This window comes from Vanellus vanellus (assembly GCF_965231255.1).
Source record: "Vanellus vanellus genome assembly, chromosome: 1".
NCBI lineage: Eukaryota > Metazoa > Chordata > Aves > Charadriiformes > Charadriidae > Vanellus > Vanellus vanellus.
The window spans coordinates 206,835,184-206,862,175 of NC_138905.1; the positions used below are offsets into that span (position 1 = coordinate 206,835,184).

At 37.3% G+C, this 26,992-nt stretch overlaps 1 protein-coding gene across 1 annotated transcript in view; it reads right to left on the minus strand.

Annotated features, from left to right (window-relative positions):
- The window catches only part of DYNC2H1 (dynein cytoplasmic 2 heavy chain 1), a gene marked incomplete at its 5' end in the record, with an annotated part of 191,497 nt that overhangs the window by 141,006 nt on the left and 23,499 nt on the right, over positions 1–26,992 (minus strand). Inside the window, 26 exons of the mRNA XM_082483473.1 lie at positions 739–841; positions 1,910–2,054; positions 2,581–2,732; positions 3,631–3,877; positions 4,536–4,795; positions 6,815–6,970; positions 9,455–9,584; positions 9,961–10,168; positions 10,512–10,776; positions 11,433–11,632; positions 13,369–13,484; positions 14,263–14,486; positions 14,642–14,824; positions 15,035–15,217; positions 15,710–15,912; positions 17,416–17,566; positions 21,847–21,966; positions 22,054–22,166; positions 22,334–22,451; positions 22,542–22,674; positions 23,426–23,808; positions 23,993–24,163; positions 24,560–24,674; positions 24,764–24,919; positions 25,829–26,034; positions 26,737–26,886. Coding sequence (XP_082339599.1) covers positions 739–841; positions 1,910–2,054; positions 2,581–2,732; positions 3,631–3,877; positions 4,536–4,795; positions 6,815–6,970; positions 9,455–9,584; positions 9,961–10,168; positions 10,512–10,776; positions 11,433–11,632; positions 13,369–13,484; positions 14,263–14,486; positions 14,642–14,824; positions 15,035–15,217; positions 15,710–15,912; positions 17,416–17,566; positions 21,847–21,966; positions 22,054–22,166; positions 22,334–22,451; positions 22,542–22,674; positions 23,426–23,808; positions 23,993–24,163; positions 24,560–24,674; positions 24,764–24,919; positions 25,829–26,034; positions 26,737–26,886 — 4,591 coding nt within the window. The remainder of the gene's footprint in view (positions 1–738; positions 842–1,909; positions 2,055–2,580; positions 2,733–3,630; positions 3,878–4,535; positions 4,796–6,814; positions 6,971–9,454; positions 9,585–9,960; positions 10,169–10,511; positions 10,777–11,432; positions 11,633–13,368; positions 13,485–14,262; positions 14,487–14,641; positions 14,825–15,034; positions 15,218–15,709; positions 15,913–17,415; positions 17,567–21,846; positions 21,967–22,053; positions 22,167–22,333; positions 22,452–22,541; positions 22,675–23,425; positions 23,809–23,992; positions 24,164–24,559; positions 24,675–24,763; positions 24,920–25,828; positions 26,035–26,736; positions 26,887–26,992) is intronic.

Here is a 26,992-nt window from a genome sequence, read left to right on the forward strand (position 1 = left end):
AATAAAAAGCTTCACTATTCTTCACGAAAGTAAGATGGAAGTTGAGATGAGTAAATGACATGCCATATTATTCATCACTGAAAAAGCATATGCATATGTCACCTTCAGATACAGCAATGGAATCAATTGTGAAAGTATTTAGGCTCTTATATAGATATTTGTAAACTTTTACACAGATGAGAGAGTTTTCTAGATGTTTAAGGGTGGTTAAGTTCTTTTTTGTTAAGTATGTCATAGATGATGTGTATCAGTTGTAGTTCTGCAGTCACCTCACCAAGTTTATACAACCAGGTATAAAAAGACAACCATGAGAGGCAAGTCTCTGGGAATCCAGAAGACAAGATACACGCTCAAAAAAAACCATAACACAACCCCTGCTCCCACCCCCCCGCAAAAAAAAAAAAAAAAAAAAAAAAAGGTGGGTAGTAGGGGGTACACTTCCAAGTTCCCATAGTAGAGAATGCAGTCCCAACCTACTAATTTTCCTTAATCAGAAATAGCTCCCACACATATTTTGAAATATGATTGGAAGCATTTAAACTTGTTTAGTATAGGTTATGGAATAAACTGTTATGCACTTTTTCCCTCTACTGAGTTACAGACAGTTCACAGTTTAGAAAGAGTACCATACTCGTTCACCAACGAGTTGCTCGTGGAGTCAACAGTAAGACTGACATCAATAATAATTTAGGCCATTTTAGAACTGCTTCATCAATGAAAACAAAATAAGTGACTTACCACCTGCTAAATCATATCTGAATAAACCAAGCACCCACTGAGTTAGAATGCATGGTGTAAAAAGGTAATGACTGTGATCATCAACTGTGAATTTCGCTCGTACCTAAAAACAAGAGTTAAGGGTGGGGGTGGGGGGGAAATGGATGTTTTACAATGTAAAGCACTTGGAAACATAGCTTTAAATTTTTCTAAAATACCAGACAAATTATTTTTTTATTTGGTCTATATATTTAGCTATTTTATTAATAGTTTTTTTTAAAAGTGCAGAAATTAATTGTTTAAAACTTGTTTTCTGACGATAAAAGGTAGAATTTCTCATAAGTAGAACATTTCTTCTGTGCCATTTTTGATGTAAACAACTGCACATGTCACCTAAGACTGTTAGTGCAGTACTATTAGACAAAACACACAATTTTTTTAAAGCAATACCAAATATAAAATGGAAAGGAAATATAAAAGCGTAATAGAAAACTACCTAAATTCAAAGAATAACTGCCTTCATCAGTTATTTGGTGCTGGTGTGATGACATTTAAACTTAGATTTCTTAGAATACATTGATAATACCATATGGACCTTGTGCTAACTGGTGCATGTTAGCCAGCGACTATAACCACATTCCAGTCATAAAGATTGGTTTCATGTCATGGCTCGGTCTAGATGGGGACATGCATACATTGTTGGAACATACAATAAATAAATAAATAAATACCTGGTTTTAACACTATAAAATTTTAATAGGTAGTCCTTGATGTGTGTAAAGGACTCCACCCTCATATCTCTTATCCCTATCCATCACATCTGAGCACCTAACAATCTTTGAAGTACACTGTTTCCTTATCCATTAAGTAGGAAAACACCACTATACACATTTTATAAATCAGGAACTGAAAGCACAGATTGGTTAAAATGCTTGCCAAAATCACACAATGAAACTGTGGGAAAGCAAGAGCACTTACCACTTATTCAGTTTGCCTCTAATACCTAGGATTCTCTGCAAGTAAGTAGCTCTAAAATTGATATCAACATTATGAAAAAGATATAAACTTGAATTTTAATACTGATAAACCTTTTTATTCTTTTTTAATATCAATATCTAATTATTTAAATAAAAAAAAAAGCACAAAACATGAATTCTTCACTTCCTTGAATAAAGAAATTAAATTTCCATACCTGTTCATATACTTGAACCATAGATCCTGCTAGCTGATGTATTTTTGGTGAAGAACCCCAAACAGGGTGATTCTTTAAGTTTTTCTGCAGTACAGGTTCCAAGTAAGCACTATAAATAGTTTGCAGTTGGTCTCTTTCTGGATAGCTACAAAGAAAAAAAAAATCATTAAGGACTATCATTGTTAATTTTTTATTAAAAGTAATTCAAAGTTATATATGCAATTACTGAGTCATTTCAATGAATAGCATCTCCATCTAGCAGCTAACTAAAATTACAGTTTTATTGCAATAGGCCACCCTCAGAAATTTTCTAAATACATCTGTAAATGTGTTCAAACTTAAAACCAAACTTACTTCTTTACAATTTCTCCAATTTTGTAACAAAACAGAACCTTAATATGATGCTGCAGAAAGCAGTTTACTGAAAGCAAAATCATCCAACAGGAAACATATCTCAAACACTTCACCATCAACAGATAGGTAGATTGCTCCTTAGCTGGTTTCTAGTGACAAGAGGCACCAAACAGCACCAAATCTGAAGATCCAAAGTTGTTGGAAAAGATGAAAGACTAGAACAGCCACATCTTCATAAAGACTAAATTGAGCAAGGGCCTTATAAGACAGAGGCTGAATCTGAGTTCTGAGGGTCAACCTAATTTCCACATACTTACTCAATTGCACAGAGACGAACAATAGAAGTAAATCTGGAGGTAAGTTTATGTCTTCCTAATGTTCCTCCAGCAGACATGGAAGCCACAATTTGGATGTTTTCTAAACCAACCCATTCCAGATTTTCATCATAAAATCCTTGATATGTAAGAACCTGTAATAATTAAATAAATGTTTCATTAAAAGAAAGCGAACAGAGTACATTACAAAAAAATAAAATAAAAAAAAATAGTGAGAAGTATACCATCCATTATTACTGGTTTCTTAATTGCCAGAGGAATACTACTCCTCCCAATTTGGTGTCAGCTGCAAACTCACCAAGGGTACACTCTGCCCCATTCTCCAGATCATTAATGCAGATGTTAAACAGGTACTGGCTTCCAACTAGACTTTGTGCTACTGATCACCACCCTCTGGGCCTGACTATTCAGCCAGTTTTCAACCCACCTCACTAACTACTCATCCAGCACATACATCAGCAGCTTTTCTGCAAGCATCTTTTGGGGGACAGCATGAACAGCCTTAGTGAAGTCCAGGTAGACTATATGGACTGCTCTCCCCTTGTCTACCAGGTCTGACATTTCATCATAGAAGTTTATCAAGTAGGTCAAGCATGACTTGCCCTTGGTGTATCAATGTTGACAAGTGATCATTTTCTTGTCATTCATATGCCTACTGCATTATAACTCATTGAGGCAAGCATTGTCTTTATTTACTTATCACAGAATCATAGAACCATAGAATAGTTTGGGTTGGAAGGGACCTTTAAGGGTCGCCTAGTCCAACTCCCCTGCAATGAGCAGGGACACCTTCAACTAGATCAGGTTGCTCAGAGCCCTGGCCAACCTGACCTTATGCATATAAGCCAAATAAAAATGGTATCTTATTTCTGGGTGACACCTACATATTCTATCAAAGTAGAAACAAAACTAATGTCAATACAGATGCAGGATATTAACTCTGAAAATAATCAATGTAGGTATTTACTACATACACTAAACTATTTCCAGTATACTTAAGTGTCTCTATAAATAACAGACGTAAGTGTTCACCTGCTGTAGAAAAGCCACGAGAGTGCTTGTTCCCCATTTATCAGGTTTAGGTAGATTGATATCCTTTAAGTACAAAACAAGCCTTTCACAGTCCTTTGGTCTGTACACTCGCCCAGTGTTTGTACTGATTACAATGCAAGTTTGACTTAATTTTTGTAGAAGATGTTGAGAAGTAGTTTGTGCACTGCAGTGAATGGTAGCAATCTGAGTGGATCGGAGTTGAGAAAATGCATAATGAAGAAGCATCCTGAAAAAGCAAGTGTGTACATACATATAAGCATAAGTAAAACATAAATGCATTAAAATACTGTATATCCAAAGATATTGCCTATATTTTGAATTAAAATGCATATACTACATACTGTATTAATGTAATAGGTGATGCATGAGGTTTGCTGAATTAAACATTCTTGCCTTTAAAATTGTAATATTTTCCATTCGAGAAATTCAGTAAAAGTGTAGTACACGGCTACGCAAAACAAATACCTAGCCTCAATACCTTGTATATAGTGATCCAACCCATCTAAATAAGGAATCTAAGATAGGCAATAGAATGAGCTAAATTCCTTTGCCTGCACACAGGCACCTAGTGCCTCTTGAGATGAGGCTGGATACCTCATGTATCTTTCAGATGTTGTTCCAGGACAGTACAGGTTTTCCAAAGGTCCTGTTTCATATCTAAAAGCCTCATTCAGATGTCTTAGATGCATAGTGGCAGCCTGAACTTTCCCGTAGATCTTCATAATTATTTACCTATTTGCCACTACAGAAGGCTTGTTTCATTAGTAACCTAAACAAGTGATATTCTAGCAGAAAGTCAAATGATAAAAGCACTATAACAAAATATTACAAACTTTGACAAATAGCTAGAAGTATATTTTTCTTTAAAAAGAAATACTTTTTACCCCTTTCCACATCCTTCAGGACCCACAAGAAGAAACGGCTGCTTATTGTTAAAGTCTAGCCAGGGTCTAAAGTAATCTAAACTTCTCTGCATGTCAGGGGTTTGAATGACAGGAAGTGTTTGGAGATTACTGAAGTCCTCAGCTGTTAGATTTTCATTTTTTTTCAGTTGATATAGCATTAGCTGTCCCATGTCAGTGTCATAATATGTGTCCAGGGGCTTCCTTGGATCTGGTAGAGATTCTTGTGCCCAACAGAAGATCTTTTAAAAAAATAAAAAGAAAGCTTGAGGTAAATCCATACTCCTAATGAGAAGATCTAAAATTTTAAGCTAATGTTCAAAGAATAATTCTGTGAAATCAAATATTTAATTCTTCAATTTGATAGTTTTAAGGCTGCCTTTGAAAATTCAGTCATGCTATGCATATGCTTTATGTTTAAGTCCTCAACTAAACAGTAACATATTACTCTTCCACATATTACTTTCCATAATAGAAAGAACATAAAATGTATTTAGCAAAGCTTTAAATAAACTTTTTTTCATATTAGGCAACATACTTAATAATAATCATAAGAATGACATAACTCCTTCATATGCATCAATAGCTAATTCCAGAAGCCGAGCCTAAAACCTTTACTATCTGCCTTGTATATACATTATAGCTCCAGGCTGTCTTTTGGAAAGAACTGTTTCCTTCTCTCCAACGCAAAACCCAAGCATGATTGGGGAGATAACTACCTACAGGGACGGCCTTCTGTAGACGCTATGGACCAGTATACCCACAAAGTTTATCAACACTATTCCCTAGTCCTTGTGCCCTCAAGTATCCACAAAAAGACAGAACCAAACCCCAGTGCATACAATACATAATCTCAAAATAATGCTGTAAGAACACCTCCCTGGTGAAGTGCCACAAAGCCCTCACATTATTATTTCAAGCATTCTGAACAGAAGAAAAAAAAAAAAAAAAAAAAAAAACACAAAATAAATCTGTATTACATTTACACACTACATATTGTGAAGATCATATGATCATATATACATGGTGAAGATCACAAAACATATTGGGAAGATGATGGAACAGATACCCCTTGAAGCTATGCTAAGCCACATGGAGGACAGGGAGGTGATTCGAGACAGCGAGCATGGCTTCACCAAGGGCAAGTCCTGCCTGACCAACTTAGTGACCTTCTATGACAGAGTGACTACATCAGTGGACAAGGGAAGAGCTACAGATGTCATCTATCTGGACTCCTGTAAGGCCTTTGAAACAGTCCCTCCCATCCTTCTCTCCAAATTAGAGAGGTATGGATTTGATGGGTGGACTATTCAGTGGATAAGGAATTGGTTGGATAGTCACATCCAGAGGGTAGTAGTCAATGGCTCAATGTCCAGATGGAGATCAGTGACAAGCGTTGTCCCTCAGGGGTCCGTATTCGGACCGGTACTCTTCAATATCTTCATAAATGACACTGACAGTGGGATTGAGTGCACACTCAGCGCTCCTGTTGGAGTGGGTCCAGAGGAGGGCCGCAAAAATGATCAGAGGGCTAGAGCACCTCTCCTGTAAGGAGACAGGCTGAGAGAGTTGGGGTTATTCAGCCTGGAGAATGCTTCAGGAAGACCTTATTGTGGCCTTCCAGCACTTAAAGGGGGCCTACCAGAAAGATGGGGACAAATTTTTTAGAAGGGCCTGTTGTGGTAGGACAAGGGGTAATGGCTTTAAACTAAAAGACAGTAGATTTAGACTAGACAGAAGTAAGAATTTTTTTTTACGTTGAGTATGGTAAAACACTGAACCAAGTTGCCCAGAGAGATGGTAGATGCCCCATCCCTGGAAACATTCCAGGCCAGGCTGGACGGGGCTTTGAGCAACCTGATCTAGTTGAAGATGTTCCTGCTCATTGCAGGCAGGTTGGACTAGATGACCTTCAAAGGTCCCTTCCAACCCAAACTATTCTATGATTCTATATACACACACACACAGAGAGTCTGCTATAGTGGGTCCTTGCATAAAACAATATGGGCAGAGGCCATTCTGTATCTCTTGGTGCAGCACCAAAGGTTTGCTATCTGGGCTGGATGCACTTAGCAGCATCTTAGGGACATATGAAACATTCCTTTACTTCTGAGCTATTTCCCTATAGACAATACAGATTACAAACAAATTAAAGCACAGTTATTCTATTAATGTAATTTTGCATTGTTAAGATGACAGAAAATCACTATTCCTACTACATACACTGAGAAATTTTTAATAAACTTGCTGAAAAAGATTACCTCTTTTGCAAATTCTTGTCGTGATTTCATGTTCAGATTGCCACCGAGACCCCGTAACAAGTTAATAATAAACTGTCCGCGATCAGTGCAGCCATGAAGATGAGACAGTCCATTCATCACAGTTCCAACTAAACTTGTTTCTACCACAGAGTCATTCTGTAAATTGCAAGTTGTAGGAGATTTGAATATACTGCTAAAAATGTATTGCTAGCAGACTATTACTCATTGCTCTTTGACACTTCTACAAATGAGGAAAGATCTCAACACTAGAAAATTCTAGAAAATTGAAATTATTTTTAAGCATTGATTTGGAAGTTTTAATTCCAGACCATGTATTTATGTAATTTAGGATAAGCAATCAGAACTTTCCTTACAGATTTTGAGAATCTATCAGAAATCAACATAACTGTATACCGGCAATGTTTCTCATGAATGGATTCTTTATGGATTTTGCTCTTTAGTACCAAAGGGGATGTACAGCCTCAGGATTAGTGTCATGGTTTTTCCTCTGTATCCACCTGAAGATACTTTAATAGTTTAAAAACCTCAATGGGAGAAAGAAGCAAGAAGGGAAACAATATTAAAAGGACAACAGGACCATATGTGTTCCCGAAGAGGAGGTAATACAGGTCTCACAATCACTAGCTTATGGGCCAGGGCAGTGGTGATTTCTCCTAAATAATGTTTTGTGCAATGGAAGCCACTTGTTCAATGTAAATGTAACTCCTTCAGATGAAGGGGAGTCAGGAAAGCATCCAGACTACTTAAGAAAATATAGCATATGCAGAACAATTATCTTTATATATGTCCCTGAATTAGGTTTGCATGGCAAGGTTTTGGTAGTGGGGGGGCTACAGGGGTGGCTTTTGTGAGAAGCTTCTAGAAGCTTCCACCATGTCTGACAGAGCCAATGCCAGCCGGCTCCAAGATGGACCCGCTACTGGCCAAGGCAGAGCCCATCAGTGACAGTGGTAGTGCCTCTGGGATTAATATATTAAAGAAGGGGGAAAAAACCCAACTGTGGAATTGCAGCCAGAGACAGGAGTGAGAATATGTGAGAGAAACAACTCTGCAGACCCCAAGGTCAGTGAAGAAGCAGGGGGAGGCAGTGCTCCAGGTGTGGGAGCAGAGATTCCCCTGCAGCCCTCAGTGAAGACCGTGGTGAGGCAGGCTGTCCCTCTGCAGCCCATGAAGGTTAACGGTGGAGCAGATATCCACCTGCAGCCCATGGAGGACCCCACACTGGAACAGGTGGATGCCCAAAGGAGGCTGTGACCCTATGGGAAGCCTGCACTGGAGCAGGTTCCTGGCCTGTGGGCCTGTGGCCCCATGAGCAGGTTCCTGGCAGGACTTGTGACTCTACAGCGGACCCACACTGGAGCAGTCTGTTCCTGAAGGACTGCACCCTGTGGAAGGGACCCACGCTGGGGCAGTTCATGAAGAACTGCAGCCTGTGGGAAGGACTCACATTGGAGAAGTTCATGGAGGACTGTCTCCCATGGGAAGGACCCCACACTGGAGAAGGGGAAGAGTGTGAGAAGCCCTCCCCCCTGAGAAGGACAGAGCAGCAGAGCTGATGAACTGACCACAAGCCCCAATACCAATCCCTCTGCGCTGCTGGGAGGAGGATGTAGAGAAATCAGGAGTGAAGTTGAGCTCAAGAAGAAGGGAGGCATGGGGAGAAGGTGTTTTAAGATTTGGGGTTTATATCTCAGTACTCTACTCTGACTTCTAATTGGTAAAAAATTAAATTAATTTTCCCCAAGTCGAGACCATTTTGCCCATGACAATAATTCTGAATGATCTCTTCCTGCCCTTACCTTGAACGACGAGCCTTTCGTGGTATTTTCTCTCCCCTGTCCAGCTGAGAAGGGGAGCAATAGAACGGCTTTGGTGGGCACCTGGTGTCCAGCCAGGGTCAACCCACCACAGTCCCAGAATCACATAATCCAGATAATGCACAAGGTTTTGGACTACCCTGTTTTAATACTGTTATTACATATTACATTTCACCTATTAAAACATCTTTCAGTTAAGGTTTTGAGTTGAATCCTAAAGAGCTAAAGTTATATACTTAAATCCAGAACATATTAGTGGGAGCTGTAAAAATTTACCATTATGAACAATCAGACTACTTTTTTAGATATGCCTCTATCAATTCTTTTAGGTGTCTAGCATTACATTTCTCCCCAGCGTATTACAAGCTCCGGTCTACACTGTGCAACTGTTCATATTTTAGGGTTATTTTTTCTATAGTCAGTAACTTAAATCTAGAAAAAGAATTTATTCACTTCTTCATTTTTTAGTTTAGACAGTCAGATTTTTCAGGTCTTTGAAAACATATAAAGAAATATCTAGTATGGAAAATTAAAGACAGTTATTAAGTTTCACAGAAATATGTGGTTTTAGTTAAAATTGTATTAAATGCTTCAAAACTTTAAGTAGAGCAATTAGTGTTTGGAAACTGATTAGAATGGTTCCAGTACTAATCTTATGAAGAAAACAGCAATCAAAAAAAGCACTGAGACTTTTTTTTACTTAAAATTTAAAAACTAATATGAATGATCTCTTCAGTGTTTAACTAGATAAATGGATCATTTCAACAGAAGCTGAAAATGTATTAAGTATTTGGTTATTTACCTTCTTCACAACCCAGTTTAAAGCCTTTTCAAAATAGTCCCCAATCCAATTTTCAAGGTTGTATCTGCATTCTTCCGGCTGACTTCTTAACCAAGACTTTATCAGAGAATTAAGGTCTGTATCTTCATCACTAAGTCAAAACAAAACAAAACAAGATTCAAACAAATAAAACTCAATACAAATCTTCACATAGACTGCTTCAAAGGGAATAAAAAAATTCTAGGAAAAGTTCAGGGAAAGACTTTAACAAGAATTTCTAATCAATATTTGGGGTTTCTAAGGGTCACACACAAAGAATCCACCATGTCTCTTTCAAAAAGTCTGAGATATATTAGCCAAAAGGATATAACAGGACAGCATAGAAGGTACATACAACCTAAAGTAAACTTGCTTCATAAGTGTAAGCTAGTAATTAAATCGCTCCATCCACTTTAGACTATCTTTCAAGAACAGAAAAGTAGGTATATTTGCTTAATTTAAAAATATGTAATACTTCTGTGACTTACCTCAGAAAAATCATTCCCATTCGAGATATTGTAGCAGGAGAGGCACAGCTGAGGTCATGAGTTTCAAATATAAAGTTGACATTAGAGCCAAACTGAATTCTTTCTCCACTGGGCATAGTCAACAATCTGTTGTCATCCAAAACGGAATTCAAAGATTCAATCCACTCAGGATCAATATCACCATCACAAATTATCCATGAAGTAATATCTATTTCCAGACACAAAAATAAAATATCAAACCCAAGAAAAACAATTAAAGAATATCACCTCGTGCTATTTTAACACTATTTATTACTCTTCCTTCATTGCGAATTAAATATAAACTCTTTGAAGATATTCCTTATTCCTTACATGTTTTATTTTCTGATGCCTATTTTTGCTCTCTTATCACAAAATTTGGAAAGTACACGAGTGTTGTCGACTATGACTGTCACCAAAAGTTTTTCTTACCTTATGCTATGCACAAATAATAACATAATATAAAAATGCAACTGAAAATAAACAATTTAAGTAATTTAAGCGTAATGATGCTACTCCCTCACAAAACATACCTCGGGGTTCTCGTACCACTTGTCGAGCACTATTTGTAAGCACGCCATCAGACCATTCTCTGGTATCCATGTCAATATGGCCTAGCAACTGATGTCGAGGCATAGCTTTGGGATTCACAGTATACTGTTTCACGACTTTGCCAGTTTTACCAAGTGCTGTCTTTAACATCCGCCAAAGCGTTGATTTACCTGCACCACTTGGACCTACAATAACTACACCCATTCTTTGACGTAGTTGTTCATATAATTCCAAAGCCTTCTTGATCTAGATAACAAAAGAGATCATGGCTACGTGAAGTTGTAAATCTAAATCAATCATGTTCTTTTTTAATGTTTTTCCAATTTACTTTGCATGCACTTTGTTTCTGTAATTTTATTTTTTAAAACAATAGATATTTGCAGAAGTAATTAAAATTATGATACTCAAGAATGTCAAAAAACTTATTTTGCATGTTAGAAGCATTTCACTAAATTACTAATATAAAAATAACAGCCCTCTTGGGGCATATTTTTACTGAGAAATTAATGAACCTTTAGTCACAAAACTTCATCCAGCCCTACAACAAATAAATATAAATGAGACACGGAACTGCTTGATAAAACCAAATGCTCACTTATTTAAATCTTTCCTGTCCAAAACATTCACTGGAATTTGTAACCAGCGTGAACAAAACCATGTCACATGTTCACATGTGAATTTTCCTTGTACTATTTTTCTTTCAATTACACAACTGATTTACTATGCTTCCAATACACACATCTATTTTTTTATATACATGTAATTAGAATATAAGTATTAGTTATTCTCACTTTTTATAAAAAATTCTTTCAAAAGTAAAAAGAAATGAGTCAATTAATGTAATATGAATCAGTTCTAAATCAGAATAACTCATATTGTTTGTTGCTGTAATTGATGTTTACCTGGGTGCTTATAATTTCCAAGTTTGCTTCTTCAAAGACTTGTTGTAAAGCTGTAGTTAACACAGCATACTCCACATCTTGAAAGTCAATGCCAGGAAATACATCTTTAACCAGTGCATCAAATCGGGCGCAGTCTGCAAATGTGAGCTTTGACATGGTATTAAGCCGCAGAGCTTGAACGACTATGTGACTTTCATTAACTGGAAATAAAAGCAAAGAAGCCAGATCAGCTTAAGCTGTTTGTTGGGGGAGGTGGGGGTGGGTTCCTTGGAATATACCAGCATTTGAGCCCATACTGCTGAGATACTGAAGGTGGAAACATAGTGCAGACTACATTCAAGTTCATGGACCACTACTTAGAAGTTAGATGAGTGCCTTACTGTAAGTACCATATATGCTCACAAATGCATTCTATACATACATGGGACGGTTATGATGCTGCCCAGGTAGTACATAATAGCCTAATGATTAAAACAGGACTAAGAGTAGCAGCACACAATAGCTTACTTGTGAAAGCACTCATGAAAGAAATTAAGGACCTGGATTCCAGACCTTACTCTGCCAGAGGCAGCTTGAAGTCACATCTCTCAAGTGCATCCTAATTAACTATGAATATTGCAGAAGTGAACAATCTCCACAACTTCTCTTGAATCTAAAGTACCACGGACACGTGAGTGTTTTGGGACCAGAACGAAAACAGCCACAAGAAAAATTTACTCTGCCAGAAAAATAAAGATACTCATGATAGGAAAGGCTCACGGCTCCGATCTCATGTTTTGCTTTTTTAATCAAATTACTTTCTCATGTAAAACAAGTACATTTTCAGAGAGCAGGACTAGGAACCACAAGTGAAAATCATCCTGTGTTTCAGCCCTCCTTCTGAATGCACAATTGCCTCAAACTAGAATGCACTATAGCCCAGATTCAACACAAGGGACAGAAAGCATCCATTCCCTAACTTCCCTTTTTCCTGTGGCTGCTTCCCAAATATTTCAGAGGTTAAAGATGAGTATACCCTCCTAGAATTTGAAAAAAGTTCAAGGTTTTTCATCCTGAACAATGTCTTAAATGCAAATACTTGTACAGGCAAATTTTCTAAGTAGCATGATAAAAGGTTAAGAGGAAAAATGGTGACATTAAGGAACTTGATTTAGAAAGGCAGAACTGCTTTACTAAAGGAAGTAACAAAAAATTTAAGCAACATTCAAGAACATGGCCAACATTTTGACATGCCAAAGGATTCTGACTCAACAATACAAGCAAGCATAAAGAAACAGGAAACTGCATTTGTTGGAAATATCTTAAGCTCCTCAAGCTGAGATAAAAAAACACGGAAAAACAAAACAAAACGAAACAAAATAAACACAAAAGAAAAAATTCTGAGTCTAAATCATAAGCTAAATCCATCTATCTTGCCTTTCCCAGGGTTACTGAAAATTATAATTTAAACCAGACCAAACAAATTTCAGCAAATTTCACATATCTAAACATGAAGCTAAAATGTCATAGCAAGGAACAGTGACAGGAACATGCCTTAAAACACATTGCTGATAATCCCTCTTTGGCAGATCCAAACTAAAGTCCATTAAATATTCTTTGAAGCTGTCAGACCATTTGTTATGCCAGGATTTGCAAACTGAGGCTGTCTCCAAAAACTTGCAGTATAGTCTGGATAGATATACACTGTTTAAGTGAACAAGAAGCAATATTTGTGTCCTATATCTACATTCTTATAATAGAAAAGCTCAATCTGGAATATGACAACAGTCTTCTGTGATCTGCTAATGAAGGAGGACGTTCACGGATATTTTTATTTTCTAAATTGCCTCCAGATTCAAGCCATGGCTTCTCAAAGCTCCAGTGAAAAAGAAAGCTGTAGTGAATGATACCTGTACAATATCCTAAATAATCAAAAGTTTGGCATGCTCAACCTTACTTTCTTGCTTTGCTTCACTTTTCTTCAGCTGATGAAGAAGACTACCACAGCCTCTCAAAACAGTCTTCAATGCTCGTAAACCCCAATCATAGTGCTGCTGTGGTGTCAGAAGCTCCCTAAATTTAAAAACAGCAATATTGTAATAAGATTTAGGTGACAGCACCTGAAATTTTTGTTTGGCAAATGAATATGCTCATAACATGGTTTTGGGCAAAAAAGAAACTGATGAGTATTTGTAGCACCCTCTGTAATGTGTTTCAGAGATATAACCAATAACACACTGAAATTTTCAGCTAATGTATTTATTATTGTCCCCAACAGCACTAAGTAAAACCTCTGAACTTTGTTCTCTCTAATATTCACACTTATAACTGAATAGCCGCTTGCATTTCAACAACTTCCAGAGTCTAAATTCAACACAATGTCTGTGAGCATTCATACACTCACATTCATATTTAATGAGCATAATAGGGGAGGAATACTTTGACATCTTGAGATTATAACTGCATTCCAGATATTTTCACATCTGAACTTCCCAATATATTGCAATATTTTTGGTTTATAAATTAAATTAGTTTCCACAGAGATTTGTATGGTATCACATTCAGTTTAAGAGCTACAGTGAATATAAAACTTTGGATGACTCCAAACATGGAGTTTTATTTCTGGTTTTGTTTCTGACACATAGCTTTCTGCAATATCCAAGTCATAAAATATTACAGAGAATTAACAGAAAGTATGTGTAGACTGTATCCCTACAGTCATACTTTGGTATAGACTAGATGCAGAAGATACAAGATGACAGTGAGATAACCACAAGGATCAATGCTAAAATAAAGCAGGAGGGAAGAGAATTAGAAAGGTAGCACAGCTAAGAAAAAGAAAAAAGCTTACCTTGCTAGATTAAAAATAGCCACTAATTTTCTACCAAGTGTTTTAGCATCCTTAAAGCCCTCTGAATACAAAATCACTTCTGCAATGAGTTCATTGTCTGGATGAGTCATAGCAACTGGCCTAAAAAGTTGTTTGAGGTTATCAGGCAGCTTTTGTCTTCCACCATAGCCTTTTCCAGCAGGATTCAGCGTGATAAAAATTCCAGAATTATGATCCATTTCAACCTAGTATTAGAAGTGCATTTTAATAGGACATTGTAATAGGAATCTGTATTGAGAAATGTTGGGTGGACTAATATTTAGTTACAGTAATCAGTTTTTAAGTTTGACCTAGCTGTTTATAGACTATTTTTATAAGAAGAAAATAAGTTTTGCTGTACCTTTTTGCCAAGCATCTCACATACAGGGCTATGTTTCTTCAATGCATGTTGAATTGTCTGAATCTGCATGGATACTGCAGACAATACAGCTTCCTCCAGTCTATTGAATTCATCAAAACAGCCCCAGGCACCACACTTCACTAAGCCCACAAATATGCGCCCCATCGACTTCACATCAATGCCCTTAAAATTAAAAAGCATACTATCAAAATTCAAATAACAAGAAAGTAATGAAAGACTGTCTTCCCATCTATTAAAAAATATTTCATTGGAAATAACCACAAATTTCATATGTAAACTGACAAATTTCAAAAGTATTCCTGGAATATAATATTAGTTCATGAAGTATGGGCATAGATAACCACTTCATAAATTATACAGAACCATATTCACCTCATCGCAATTAAAGACTAATACTTGTCTTCCAAGAAGTCCACCCAAGGCCTTTACTGATTCTGTCTTTCCAGTTCCAGCTGGACCATAGGGATTTCCTCCAAGGCCCATCTTCATAGCCTGAGTAAGAGTTAGGTAACACTTATCTGTCAAAGGTGTGTAAACAAGTTTAGGGGAATTACCCTGCAGAAACAAAACAAATTATATTGATTGGTAGAGAGAAATTATTGAATATGTACTTTCATTAATTTCATTCATAAGTCATTAATTTGAAAACATAACACAACAGTCAAGATTACTGTCCCATTAAGTATATTAATTTCTTTACAGTTATGATGTTTTTCTGATTTTATACCAAATGTCAAAACATTGTAGAATGTTTTTTAGAATTATGGAAAAGGGGTCAACGCAGATGAAATTGCACTCTGATATATAAAAGTAGCAAGCATACTAAAAATCTTTATATGATAATGTAGTTGCTTTCCATACATTGACCCATCAATATCAAGAATGAAAATTATTATCTTTTAGTATTTTCTATTAAACAGCTTGCTAAGGACACAACAAAGCTGAAAAAAATGGCAACAGTTGGGAGGCAACCAGCAGCATGTGTGAAATGAGAAAGCGTTTGACGCATATATAAAAGCCACCAGATAAAAATTAAAAATACCACACCTGATATTCATAAGTATATTGGAGTTCAGCATCTACCATCTGAACATAACATTTTTGGTCTTTCATATAAAATCTCAGCTGCTTCTTCCAAGCCCAGTCTTCAACACTGTGAACCTGAGCTTGATTTAGCTGCTTCACCACATCAATGTTATGAATGATATCAAGAATCAGAGCTTTAAGCTTGAGCTCAAGGATTCCTGATTCTGCAAATAACCACAGAAAAAAAAAATTGCAACAGTGCAGTAAGGAAGATACACATTACCCATTCTCAAGTTCATTGTGCTGCTTTCTTTTATCAGCTGATTTTATTCAGATCTCATTTCAATTATATATAGAAATGTTATTTATTATCTAAAGCAGTCAGCATAAAATGAGGTCCTGACAGAAAATGTGAATCATCATGTAACCAGTCATTTAGAAGAGATTTTGTCTGTCTTTACAATCGAGAGAGAGAGAGTGAGAGAGAGAAAGGCTTTCCTGGAAAGCAATTTATTCCAGGAGCATTCACAGCTATGTCAACTTTAGTAATCAGGGTGGCACAATCTGTTAATTCATCTACTGAGGATCTGAAAACCATACTACACACACTCTGGAGATCTTACTCAGACTAATTAGGATGATGTGGAATTAATGTTCATTAGCAGGTTGGGTGCATTAAGTGTACTCTGAGAACATGTTTTTTAATTTAGTTTCATTTGAAAGAAATTCAGTTTGTGTGCTCCTATACCATTCCATGATGGGAATTAAATCAGAGTAAGTGGGGATAATCAGCCAACTCACTCCAACATCACACCTATTATCCAAACTAAAAAGTTACTGTAAATGTATTATACAATATATGGAACAAACACTCTTCTATAACATTTCTCCAATGGCTATAGAAAGAGCACAGAAAGGGAGCTTTGATAAAGAACCACGCTTAGAGACTGCTGAAGGCAGGTGATATGAATCCTATTCCTAAATAATATATCAGATGTTAATAGTACATAAATTATGAACTAGAATTTAATATAGTAAGTAGCTACACAAATGTGGTGGAAGCTTGTCAACTACTTGTCAAATTGAGTCTTTTTATACGTATAGGGTAAGAGCCACCTACACTATAGAACTTTGTATCTGAGGTAGCCATTCAAAGCCCCCCTTCTGGTCAAAAGAGAAGAATAAGGCATAATTATTCTGACCCATTTTGACTACACAAAATTCACAACAATCATGTCTGAGAATAACTAGTTTATTGGGTTTGCTACAGAGGTACTCAAGAATTATTAGTTCAGAGGCAGATGTATGCATCTAAGAAAAAGAGAATCACCTACGCAGTTGTGCAGAATATACTGGCATGTCTTAACGTACCTCAACCGCTGTTTGGCCAGTTCCAGTGAAATAGAACACTAGAGCACAGTTCAGTAGGTGAGGACAAATTATCAGTACATATATATTAAAAAAAAGTTATTAAAAAATTAAGGAGGTTTGCAAGTATATTAATGCTCAAAGTTTGTTTTTAATCTAAATAAAAATGTATTGTTCACTCTGAAAGAACAAATACACTAATTTTGGCAGTAACAGGTGGCTAACTTTATGTAACTCAACTTTATGAACTCAAATCAAGACAGATTTACATAATTTCCCGTTTAAATAAACAGAATGTTAGATACTATACAACTACATAGTCATTATAAAGAATTATATATTAATGATCGCTTTTATACCTGCACTCTGAGTGTGTTCTATACTAGTATCGATGCTAGTATAATGTTCCAGTTTAGCCATGAGTTCTAATTCTAACTGTTGCAGATTATGGTCTTTGATAGCACTTTCAACATCTTCAGTGAACTGGATTTGTTCTGCCAAGGAAAGAATCTTTGAAAGAGAAAGTTCAAATTACATTTTATAAATATAGAAGAGATAAAGAAAACATTTTTTTCAATTAATTTTTAATTGCTTATTATGTCTGATATTTAAAGTATTTTATGGCATCATTTTTAAACACAGCTATACATTTGCTATGCTCCTACAAACAAAAATAGACATCTTAAAACCTGACAAAATTCAGTGAAAACTTGCAATGTAATCTAAGATCGCAAATCCCTTAGCTGTTCTACAGCATCTGGTAGCAAAATTTTTAAAGTATCTTTTCCCTTCAAATGATGTGTCAGATGAAAACTATCACATTGTAGGTATGCTGAGCCCATACCCAACAGGCTCAGGAGCAACTCTGACTTGTGTCACTGATACGTTAACACGGTATTTTGCATCCTGGTTTCTAACACTCCATTTCTGTTCTAACTACTTTAAGTTCACTGGAAAAGCCCTGTCTGAGCTATGAAGGTTCAGTCAAACTTGGAACTGGAAATATCTGTAACAAAAAAATCCACCAAAAAATGCCAATATGAAGCTTTGTAATAGTAACTGCATTCTGGGGGAGGGAGAGAGTAACCAGCAGTCCTGTGAGGGAATGACAGATGGGATCACTGAGCAAAGGGCATCAAATCATAGAACAGTTTGGGTTGGAAGGGACTTCTAAAGATTATGTAGTCCAAACCCCCTGCAACGAGCGGGACATCTTCAACTAGATCATGTTGGTCAGATCCACATCCAACCTCACCTTGAATGTTTCCAGGGACAGAGCATCTACCACCTCTCTGGGCAACCCCTCCCAGGGTTTCACCACCCTCAACATAAAAAAATGTCCTTCTATCTAGCCTAAATCTCCAAAGCTGGACACAATACTCCGGGTGGGGTTTCATGTGGAGTAGAGGGGCAGAATCACCTCCCTTGACCTGCTGGCCACACTCCTTCTGATGCAGCCCAGGATATGGTTGGCTTTCTGGGCTATGAGCGCCCATTGCCAACTCATGTCCAGCTTTTAATCCACCAGTACACCCAAGTCCTTCTTGGCAGGGCTGCTCTTAATCCCTCCATCCCCCAGCCTGTACTGACACTGGGGGTTGCCCCGACCCAGGTGCAGGACCACACACTTGGCCTTGTTGAACCTCAGGAGGTTCACATGGGCCCACTTTTCAAGCCTGTCCAGGTCCCTCTGGATGGCATCCCATCCCTCAGGCGTGTCAACCGCACCACTCAGCTTGGTGTCATCTGCAAACTTGCTGAGGGTGCACTCAATCCCACTGTCTGTCATTGATGAAGATATTGAACTGTACTGGTCCCAATATGGACCCCTGAGGGACAACACTTGTCACCGATCTCCATCTGGACATTAAGTCATTGACCACTACCATCTGGATACGACCATCCAACAATTCCTCATCCACCAAACAGTCCACTCATCAAATCTATACCTCTCCAATTTAGAGAGAAGGATGTTGGGGGGACCGTGTCAAAGGCCTAACAGAAGGTCGTCCAGATAGACGACATTCGTAGCTCTTCCCTTGTCCACCAATGAAGTCACTCCATCATAGAAGGCCATGAGGTTGGTCAGGCAGGACTTGCCCTTGGTGAAGCCATGCTGGCTGTCTCAAATCACCTCCCTGTCTTCCATGTGGCTTAGCATAGCTTCAAGTGGGATCTATTCCATGATCTTCCACGGCACAGAGGTAAGGCTGACAGGTCAGTAGTTCCCAGGGTCCTCCTTTCTACCCTTTTTAAAACTGGTGTTTCCCTGTTTCCGGTCACTGGGGACTTCTCCTGACTGCCCTGACTTTTCAAATATCATGGGAGAGTGTCTTGGCAACTACCTCAACCAATTCCCTCAGGACTCTGGGATGCATCTTGTCAGGTCCCATAGACTTCTGTATATTCAGGTGGTAACAAACCTGATCTTCCCTTACAGTGGGAAGGACTTTGCTCTCCCAGTCCCTGCCTTGCAGTCCATCCACTCCAGAGGTATGGGGAGAGAGGTTGCCAGTGAAGACTGAGGGGAAAAAAAGTTGTTGAGTATCTCAGTCTTTTCCTTGTCCGTTGTTACCAGTTTGCCAGTCTTGCTCATCATGGGGGGAAGCTTTCTTTGACCTTCCTTTTCTGGCTAATGTACCTGTAGAAGCCCTTATTATTCTTTGCATTCCTTGCCATGTTCAGCTCCAGCTGTGCCTTAGCCTTCCTGACCCCATCCGTACACATCCAGGCAGTGTCCCTGTACTCTTCCCAGAATACCTGTCCCTGCTTCCACTGCCTGTGCATCTCTTCCTTGACCTTCAGTTTGACCAGCAGGTCTCAACTCAGCCATGCAGGTCTCTCGCCTTCCTTTCCTCATTTCTTACACCTGGGGATTGAGAGCTCTTGCGCTCTATGGAAAGCATCCTTAGACATCTGCCAGCTCTGTTCTGCTATCCTGTCCTCAGGGCACTTCCGCAGGGGGCTCTATTGACTTCCTTGAACAGCTGGAAGTTTGCTGTCCTAAACTTCAGGATCCTGACTCTACTCTTCCTCTGACCCATATCCGTCAGGACCACAAACTCCACCAGTGCATGATCGCTGCAGCCCAGGCTGCCTCCAATCTTGATGTCACCAATTAGCTCACTTGCACTGGTGTCCAACGGGTCCAGTATCGCATCTCCTCTGGCAGGGCTGTCTATTACCTGGCTTAAGAAGTTATCCTCAATGGGCACGCGGTGATGTGACAGGAAGAGATCACAAAAATCAACAAAATGGGGTATAAGCAGGGTCACCTCCAGCATTTGCATGTCAGCAAAGAAGTGCCTACAAGGCACCATTATGGAGAAATCCCTAAACCCTCTCCAGGAACTCAATATGCTGAGGTGCCTCTCTAAAGTGCCTGTACACTAACGCACACAGTATGGGGAATAAACATCATGAAATAGACATCTGTGTGCTATGATCTTATGATCACAAAGATGTGGTGGGGTGGGTCCCATGACTGGAGTGTTGCAAGGGAGGGATACAGGCTCACTGGGAAGGACAAGAAGGGAAGATGAGGAGGGGGGACTGCCCTTTACCTAAGAGAGCAGTTGGAGTGTATGGAGCTCCACCTGCAGACGGATAAGGAGCCAGCTGAGAGTTTATGGGTTAGGATTATAGAGGACAGGTCAAGGTGATGTTATAGTGGGTGTCTGCTACAGGTCACCTGACTAGGAAGAATAAGTGAATCAGGCCCTCTACAGACAGACAGGAGCAGCTTCACAGGCCCCGGTCCTCATAGGGGACTTCCACCACCGCAATACTTGCTGGAGGGGCAACACAGTAGGACATAAGCAATCCAGCAGGTTCCTGGAGTCCATGGATGACAACTTCCTCTTCCAAGTGATAGAAGAGCCAATGAGAACAGGCGCTTTACCGGACAAAGTCCAGTGAATGGCAAAGATGATTAAGAGACTGAAGCATCTCTCCTACGAGGAAAGGTTCAGAGAGCTGGGACTGTTCAGTCTGGAGAAGAGAAGGCTCAGGGGGAGATCTTATCAATTTCTATAAATACCTGAAGGGCCAGTGCAAAGAAGATGGAGCCAGGCTCTTTTCAGAGGTGCCCAGTAACTGCACAAGAGGCAATGGGCACAAGCTGAAACACAGGAAACTCTGTCTGATCATTAGGAAACACTTTTTTACTGTGAGAGTAACTGAGCACTGGAACAGGTTGCCTAGGGAGGTGGTGGAGTCTCCATTCCTGGAGACATTTCGAAGCTGTCTGGACACGGTCCTGAGCAAATCAGCTATAGGTGGCCCAGCTTGAGCAGGGGGAGTGGACCAGGTAACCTCTAGAGGTCCCTTCCCACCACAACCATTCTGTGATTCTGTGTGATTCTCTGTGCTACTTGTCAAAATTGCACAAAATAATTTCATGTTCATTACTATTTCTGTTTATACAGCTAAGCTTTAGAAACAGTATTTTAATCAGATTCAAAAAGGGCTTTTTTATGTTACTAAGTTTTAGTTGGTAGTGAATGTTACATGCAGGGCTGCTAACATCAAATTTGATTCACATCAAATTTAACAAACAGATGGATGTTACATCAGGTGCCATGTAAAGCACTTAAGTATTTCAAATGTTTACAAAAGAATTATAAGAATACATCTTTTAAAGAATTTCTCTACACTGTAAGTGAATACAATGGATTTGTTTGGAGTTATTTTCTTCCAAATCCATATATATACTTCTTTATGAGACTTCAAAAAATAACCTATTTGGTAAATCTAAGACTACACAGTGGCATTACTGGATTAATTACTACCTGGGAAGGAAAGAGCGATGGATCAATTGAACCTTGTGATTTTTTTCCAGCATCAACACAGTCAATTAACATTTTTTTCAGGGTCTCCTTCATCTCCAAAGCCAAACCGTTTAGCCATACCTGACAGATGAAAAGACAACTTAAAAGTTACATTACAAAATAACTTCTCAAAGATGCTTGAGCTATCCTTGGTTGGGATTTTCTTACCTCCACGTCATTTGACAGAAGAACTTTATTTCTAAGTGGCACGGCTTCTCCTTCTACAGACTTCATGGCAACTATGTATTTAAATTCTTCATCAAAGCTCACACTATTAATGCCTATTAATTAGAAAACAGCAATGAAGTTATCTATTGTTAAGTCAAACATTAATTCCTTAGTTTCTAGTAGCAGAAAGAGAGAAAAAAAAGCCTGCAACAGATTATTTAGCTTTGAAGAACCTTGTTTCTAAATAAGTACATTTCACAAATGAAGATTAATGCATTACCAGCAAAAAGTTTCTTAAGATGAGACTGGATAACCAGAGGATTCATGGACTGTCCTAAAATTTCTAATAAGTCATCATCTCCAATGAAATAGAATCTTGGAAATGCTGAGCGCTTTTCCTATATAAAAACAAAATAAATCAGTTTTGTTTGTTTAAATTCAAATGTATTGACTTTCTTTACAGAAAAATATATTAATGTCAGCTGTACCTCCAAAAACTCATTCAAAGATCTCTGACATCTCTGAAGTTGATCAAGTAAAGTAATTAAGGCATTTCTTATTCCTGTCCGGGCATTCAGTGACGTTATCCTGTTGTCACTCTTGATATCTGACATAATGGATCTTCACAGAAACAAAATGAGTAATTCATGAAACAAACATTACAATTTTAATCTTAATACGATATACAAGTAGTTATGTAAATAAAGTGCAGGTTAGTCATATAAATATCTGATCTATAACTTTCAGTTTTCAGTATTAATGATGAAACTTTTCATAATTTACATCCATGTCTGTCCAATGTAATTTAATAACAACTGTTTCTTGCTAAAATTTCTCCACCCAAAACCATGAAAATTCAATTCTTGACTTTTATTTCCTTCTAAGAAGTCATTTTAACTCAAATCAAGACAGATAATGGTACATATCTTTCTACATGTCTAAAATCTCCTCCCTTTTTACCTCCTTGACTTGTTTGGAAAAAATAATCTATTTCTCCCAAAAGTCCATCCGTGTACTTTCTCAGCTAACTAAGTGCTTGTCTTCAACAAGAAATGATTCTTGAAAAAACAATTACATCACCTCTGCTTCTGTTGACAAGATTGATCTTGTGTTTTCCTGTCTTGTTTGTGAGCTTTGATGTTTCATGTGTTTCCCTTCTCCACATGTACCCCAATAAATGAAACCTACATTACCAGCTTTATTCAGATCTATGTCACTGCCACACATCTATATCTAATGATCTATATCCTGTTGCTGACCTTCATTCTCCATACATATTCCAATGGTTCCAAATATTTTCACCATGAAGAATGTTCTAGCCTATACATGTCAAAGATACTACAAAAAATAAGCCACATTCCATAACACTAACCTGAAGTCTTCATCAACTCTGTTAAAACGAGCTTGTTCTTTGGGCAGAGCTCCATGACCAAATATCGGTTCCAAATAGACCCACTTCCTTTGAATTTGGTTCAAATTCTGCAGATACTCATCCAACTCAGCCAGCTTTTTTTCCCAGATGGACACTTTATCTTCAAAACCTTTGTAATACGGAGAGTCCTTGAGGGACTGTAGAAGACAGCGATGATCTCCAACTTGGTTGACTATGTCCTTCCAGTCTTTAATAAGCCTGATAGTTTTGCCTTGGCTATCTTCATAATCTGTTAATGTAAAGACAGCTCCAGCTCCCCAGAGTTCAAGCTCACGTAATGATTCTCTGATTGTGACTTCACCTTGGGCCCGACAATTCAAATCCTATTTAAAAGCATAAATAATTTCACTTGAAACTAGAGCTTGCAATAAACTTTCCATTCAAAAATATAACATAAATTCTATAGTAACACAAATATAGAGATCCATACAGAACAAGATATACAATACAAGATATAAAATATAGCATAAAATAAAATATAGTACCTTTATTTGAAATTATTCATACCTTAAGTTCCATTGCTTTTTCTATAATGGTATCCGTCACTTTTAGTAGATGTCCAAATAACAAACCCTCAAGTGTAGTACCTCGGGGAAGACCCAGAAGACGAAAGAGATCCAGCCAATGGTCTGGAGAAAGATGTTCTCCTCTTATATATTTTAGGAGTGGAATTATCATCTATAGGAAAAATGCATATGTGAATCCATCTAGTCTGTATGAAAATTGTTTGATTACAGAGTGACATGCTATTCAAACAAAACAAAAACTTATTTTCTTAAACTGAAATACATTTTTTTTCAATTCCTGGGTTTAATGTTTAGGATTATGACTCTGAGGAAAATTCATTGCTAAATGTCTATCTGTGTAAACTGTAATAACCCTCCTGTTCACTGTAAGGAACTAAAAGGTTCTCAAAAGTAAGTGAAATGTTCAAAACAGTATCAGATGATATTTTGTTAAACTGTAACTGATTTTATTATAAGAACTGAACAAAAAGCTACAGAATGCAGTATATCACCCAGTAATACCAAAACATTTTTGGTTTTATACTTCGTTTTGTAATTAGCATCTTACTTTATATTTGTCCACTTCTTTTTGCAACTTTACTGTCATTACAGTATGTTCTTCCATCTTCCTCATTTTTTCATGCCAGTTAAACAAAAACTCTTCAAATAGGTATGTCTTACTCCTGTGTGACAATCAAATAGAAAAAGGTCATAACAACACAGTACGACAACCACACATATATGTCCTTAAATAAAGGTAACAAAATCATACCTAAAAGTAATCCAGTCTTCTTTAGCTTTTTCCTGAAAACCTTGATAAAACTCTTCATACAACGCCCAGACTTCTGCATAACTTTTAATATCTTGACATACAACTTTTGACAATGAGAAGTCTGGTTCTTCCAATTTAAAATGATGGCATTCTTCACTGAATAAAAAAATCATTGTATTATACATTACATTACTCCATTATACATTTATGGTTTAAGACATGGTATCATATGGAAATAATTATACATTTTTTAGAAAAGCCATTGGCTTTGTTCAAGAGCATTGCTGACAACTGCAATTTCCTTATAGTCTCCTTCTTGAATAGAAATAATAAAGGAATACAAGGGATAACTCTCCTACAAAGTGATCTTCTGCCATATTCATAATTATTTTCCATAAACTTTCATTTCTTTCTCACTTATGAGAAAATTTAATTACTTCATGCCCCAAAAAACAAAGCTTGAAAGAAAATATTTTTTAATTGATTGTTTCTTCCTGTTAGGTAGAAAGAATATGCTAATTTTAGTTACTATGATATTTAAGTGGCAAGCTAAGAATTTAAATAGAAAACATCGTCTGCTCAAGATTTGCAATGAGCTTACTGAAAGCAGGCACCCGGAGCAAAAATCCTGTCCTTTTGCACAACAGTCTATCAGATAGGACACTTAAGAAATGGGAGAGGTGAGCTCTTGCCCACTTAAGTTACAGGAGGATTGAAGTAATAACTCCCCCTTCTTGGGCCAATATCCCAAACCTTCTCTTAGTGAGAATTTCAGAAGTCAGAATCAAGCCTTTAGTGTACAGACTCCCTTACACAAAAGCCTAAGCGGCTTCCTGAATTCTTCATTCCAAAAAACTCTAGAAAAACTTAGCTTGAGAAATTCATGTTATGAAAAATCAAGAAAAAGGACCCTGGAAAACTAATGAAAAACATGTAATACAAATATAATGAAACTCCTTATATTATCTGATGTGATAAAAATTAGTTAACATTTTCTGAGATACTATTGCTGAAAAAGAACCATACATTAATGAATAAGGTATACAGGTAAATAAACATACATACATGAGCTTTTCTTTCACGGTCTCAAGTTCATCAAATTCTTTTTTTTTTTCCTTTATGATCTGAGCACTTTTCTCAAGCACATCCTGATCACCTGCTTCAATGATATCATCACTTGGCTTTAGCTGATCCCAACGAGCTTTAAACTTTTCCAGGTCTTGATGATATATATTAACACGTGAAATCACATTTCCTTTCATCATTTCAATCTGTAAAGCAAAAGTTAAAACGAAACTCCTTCAATGGTTTGTAACTACAACTTGATCAAAATCAAACTCACAAAACTTCTTGTATAATACCCTAAGAAATAGTTCATCTTTATTCTGCTGTTTTTTTTTAAAAAGGGGGCAGTATTAATTTTTTTTATGCTGGTATTTGAGAGCTATTTATTCAGCCTATGCTACCTATTTAGCCTGCATCCTACAACATGTACAAAAATTGCTACACTTGTATGGCATATTGATATCTTCAGTAGAACTTTAAATGAGCTCAGCAATTTCCCTATGGACTGGAATTACAGGATTGCATAGTTTAGCAAAGTTGTGTGAAAAGAAAACAAGCATCAGTTTTAAAAACATGATAAAGTAATAAAAATGCTATCTTTCAACTGTAACCCTGTTTTGCTCAGTTAACCATGGCATTTATTAAGCCGCCTCTTTCACCAGAAAGTTGAGACAGAAGTACAACAATGTAACATTGATTTCAGCATCTGTTCATCAGAAGTTTCACCTAGTTATTGTTTAAGTAGTTTAAGTAGTCTTCCTTTAAATGCTCTCCCTCAACTCAGTAACGTTGGTGTTAACACTGAGCTGAGAACATTTATGGATCTAATCTAAGTAAAAAATATTTCTCCAGACTTCTTCAAAATAATTTCAACATTTTTAGGTAAAATATTAATCTTTTATTTTTACCTGTTCTGCAATCATAAGCTGGTGGCTTTCCATCATTAATTCAAATTTATCCCATGTAGCTCTTAGGTTACTTATAGTGTTCAAACCTGCACCAGCCACAGTTCGCAAAAGTTTGTTTTTATCTTCAGCCTCTTGAAACAGGAGAAAAATCTAAATGGATTAAAAATACGCGTGTATGTAAAAATTCAGCAAATCCTGTATATCTAAACTATAAGTAAATACATAAGAATCATCAACTGTGTATGCACAGGTTATA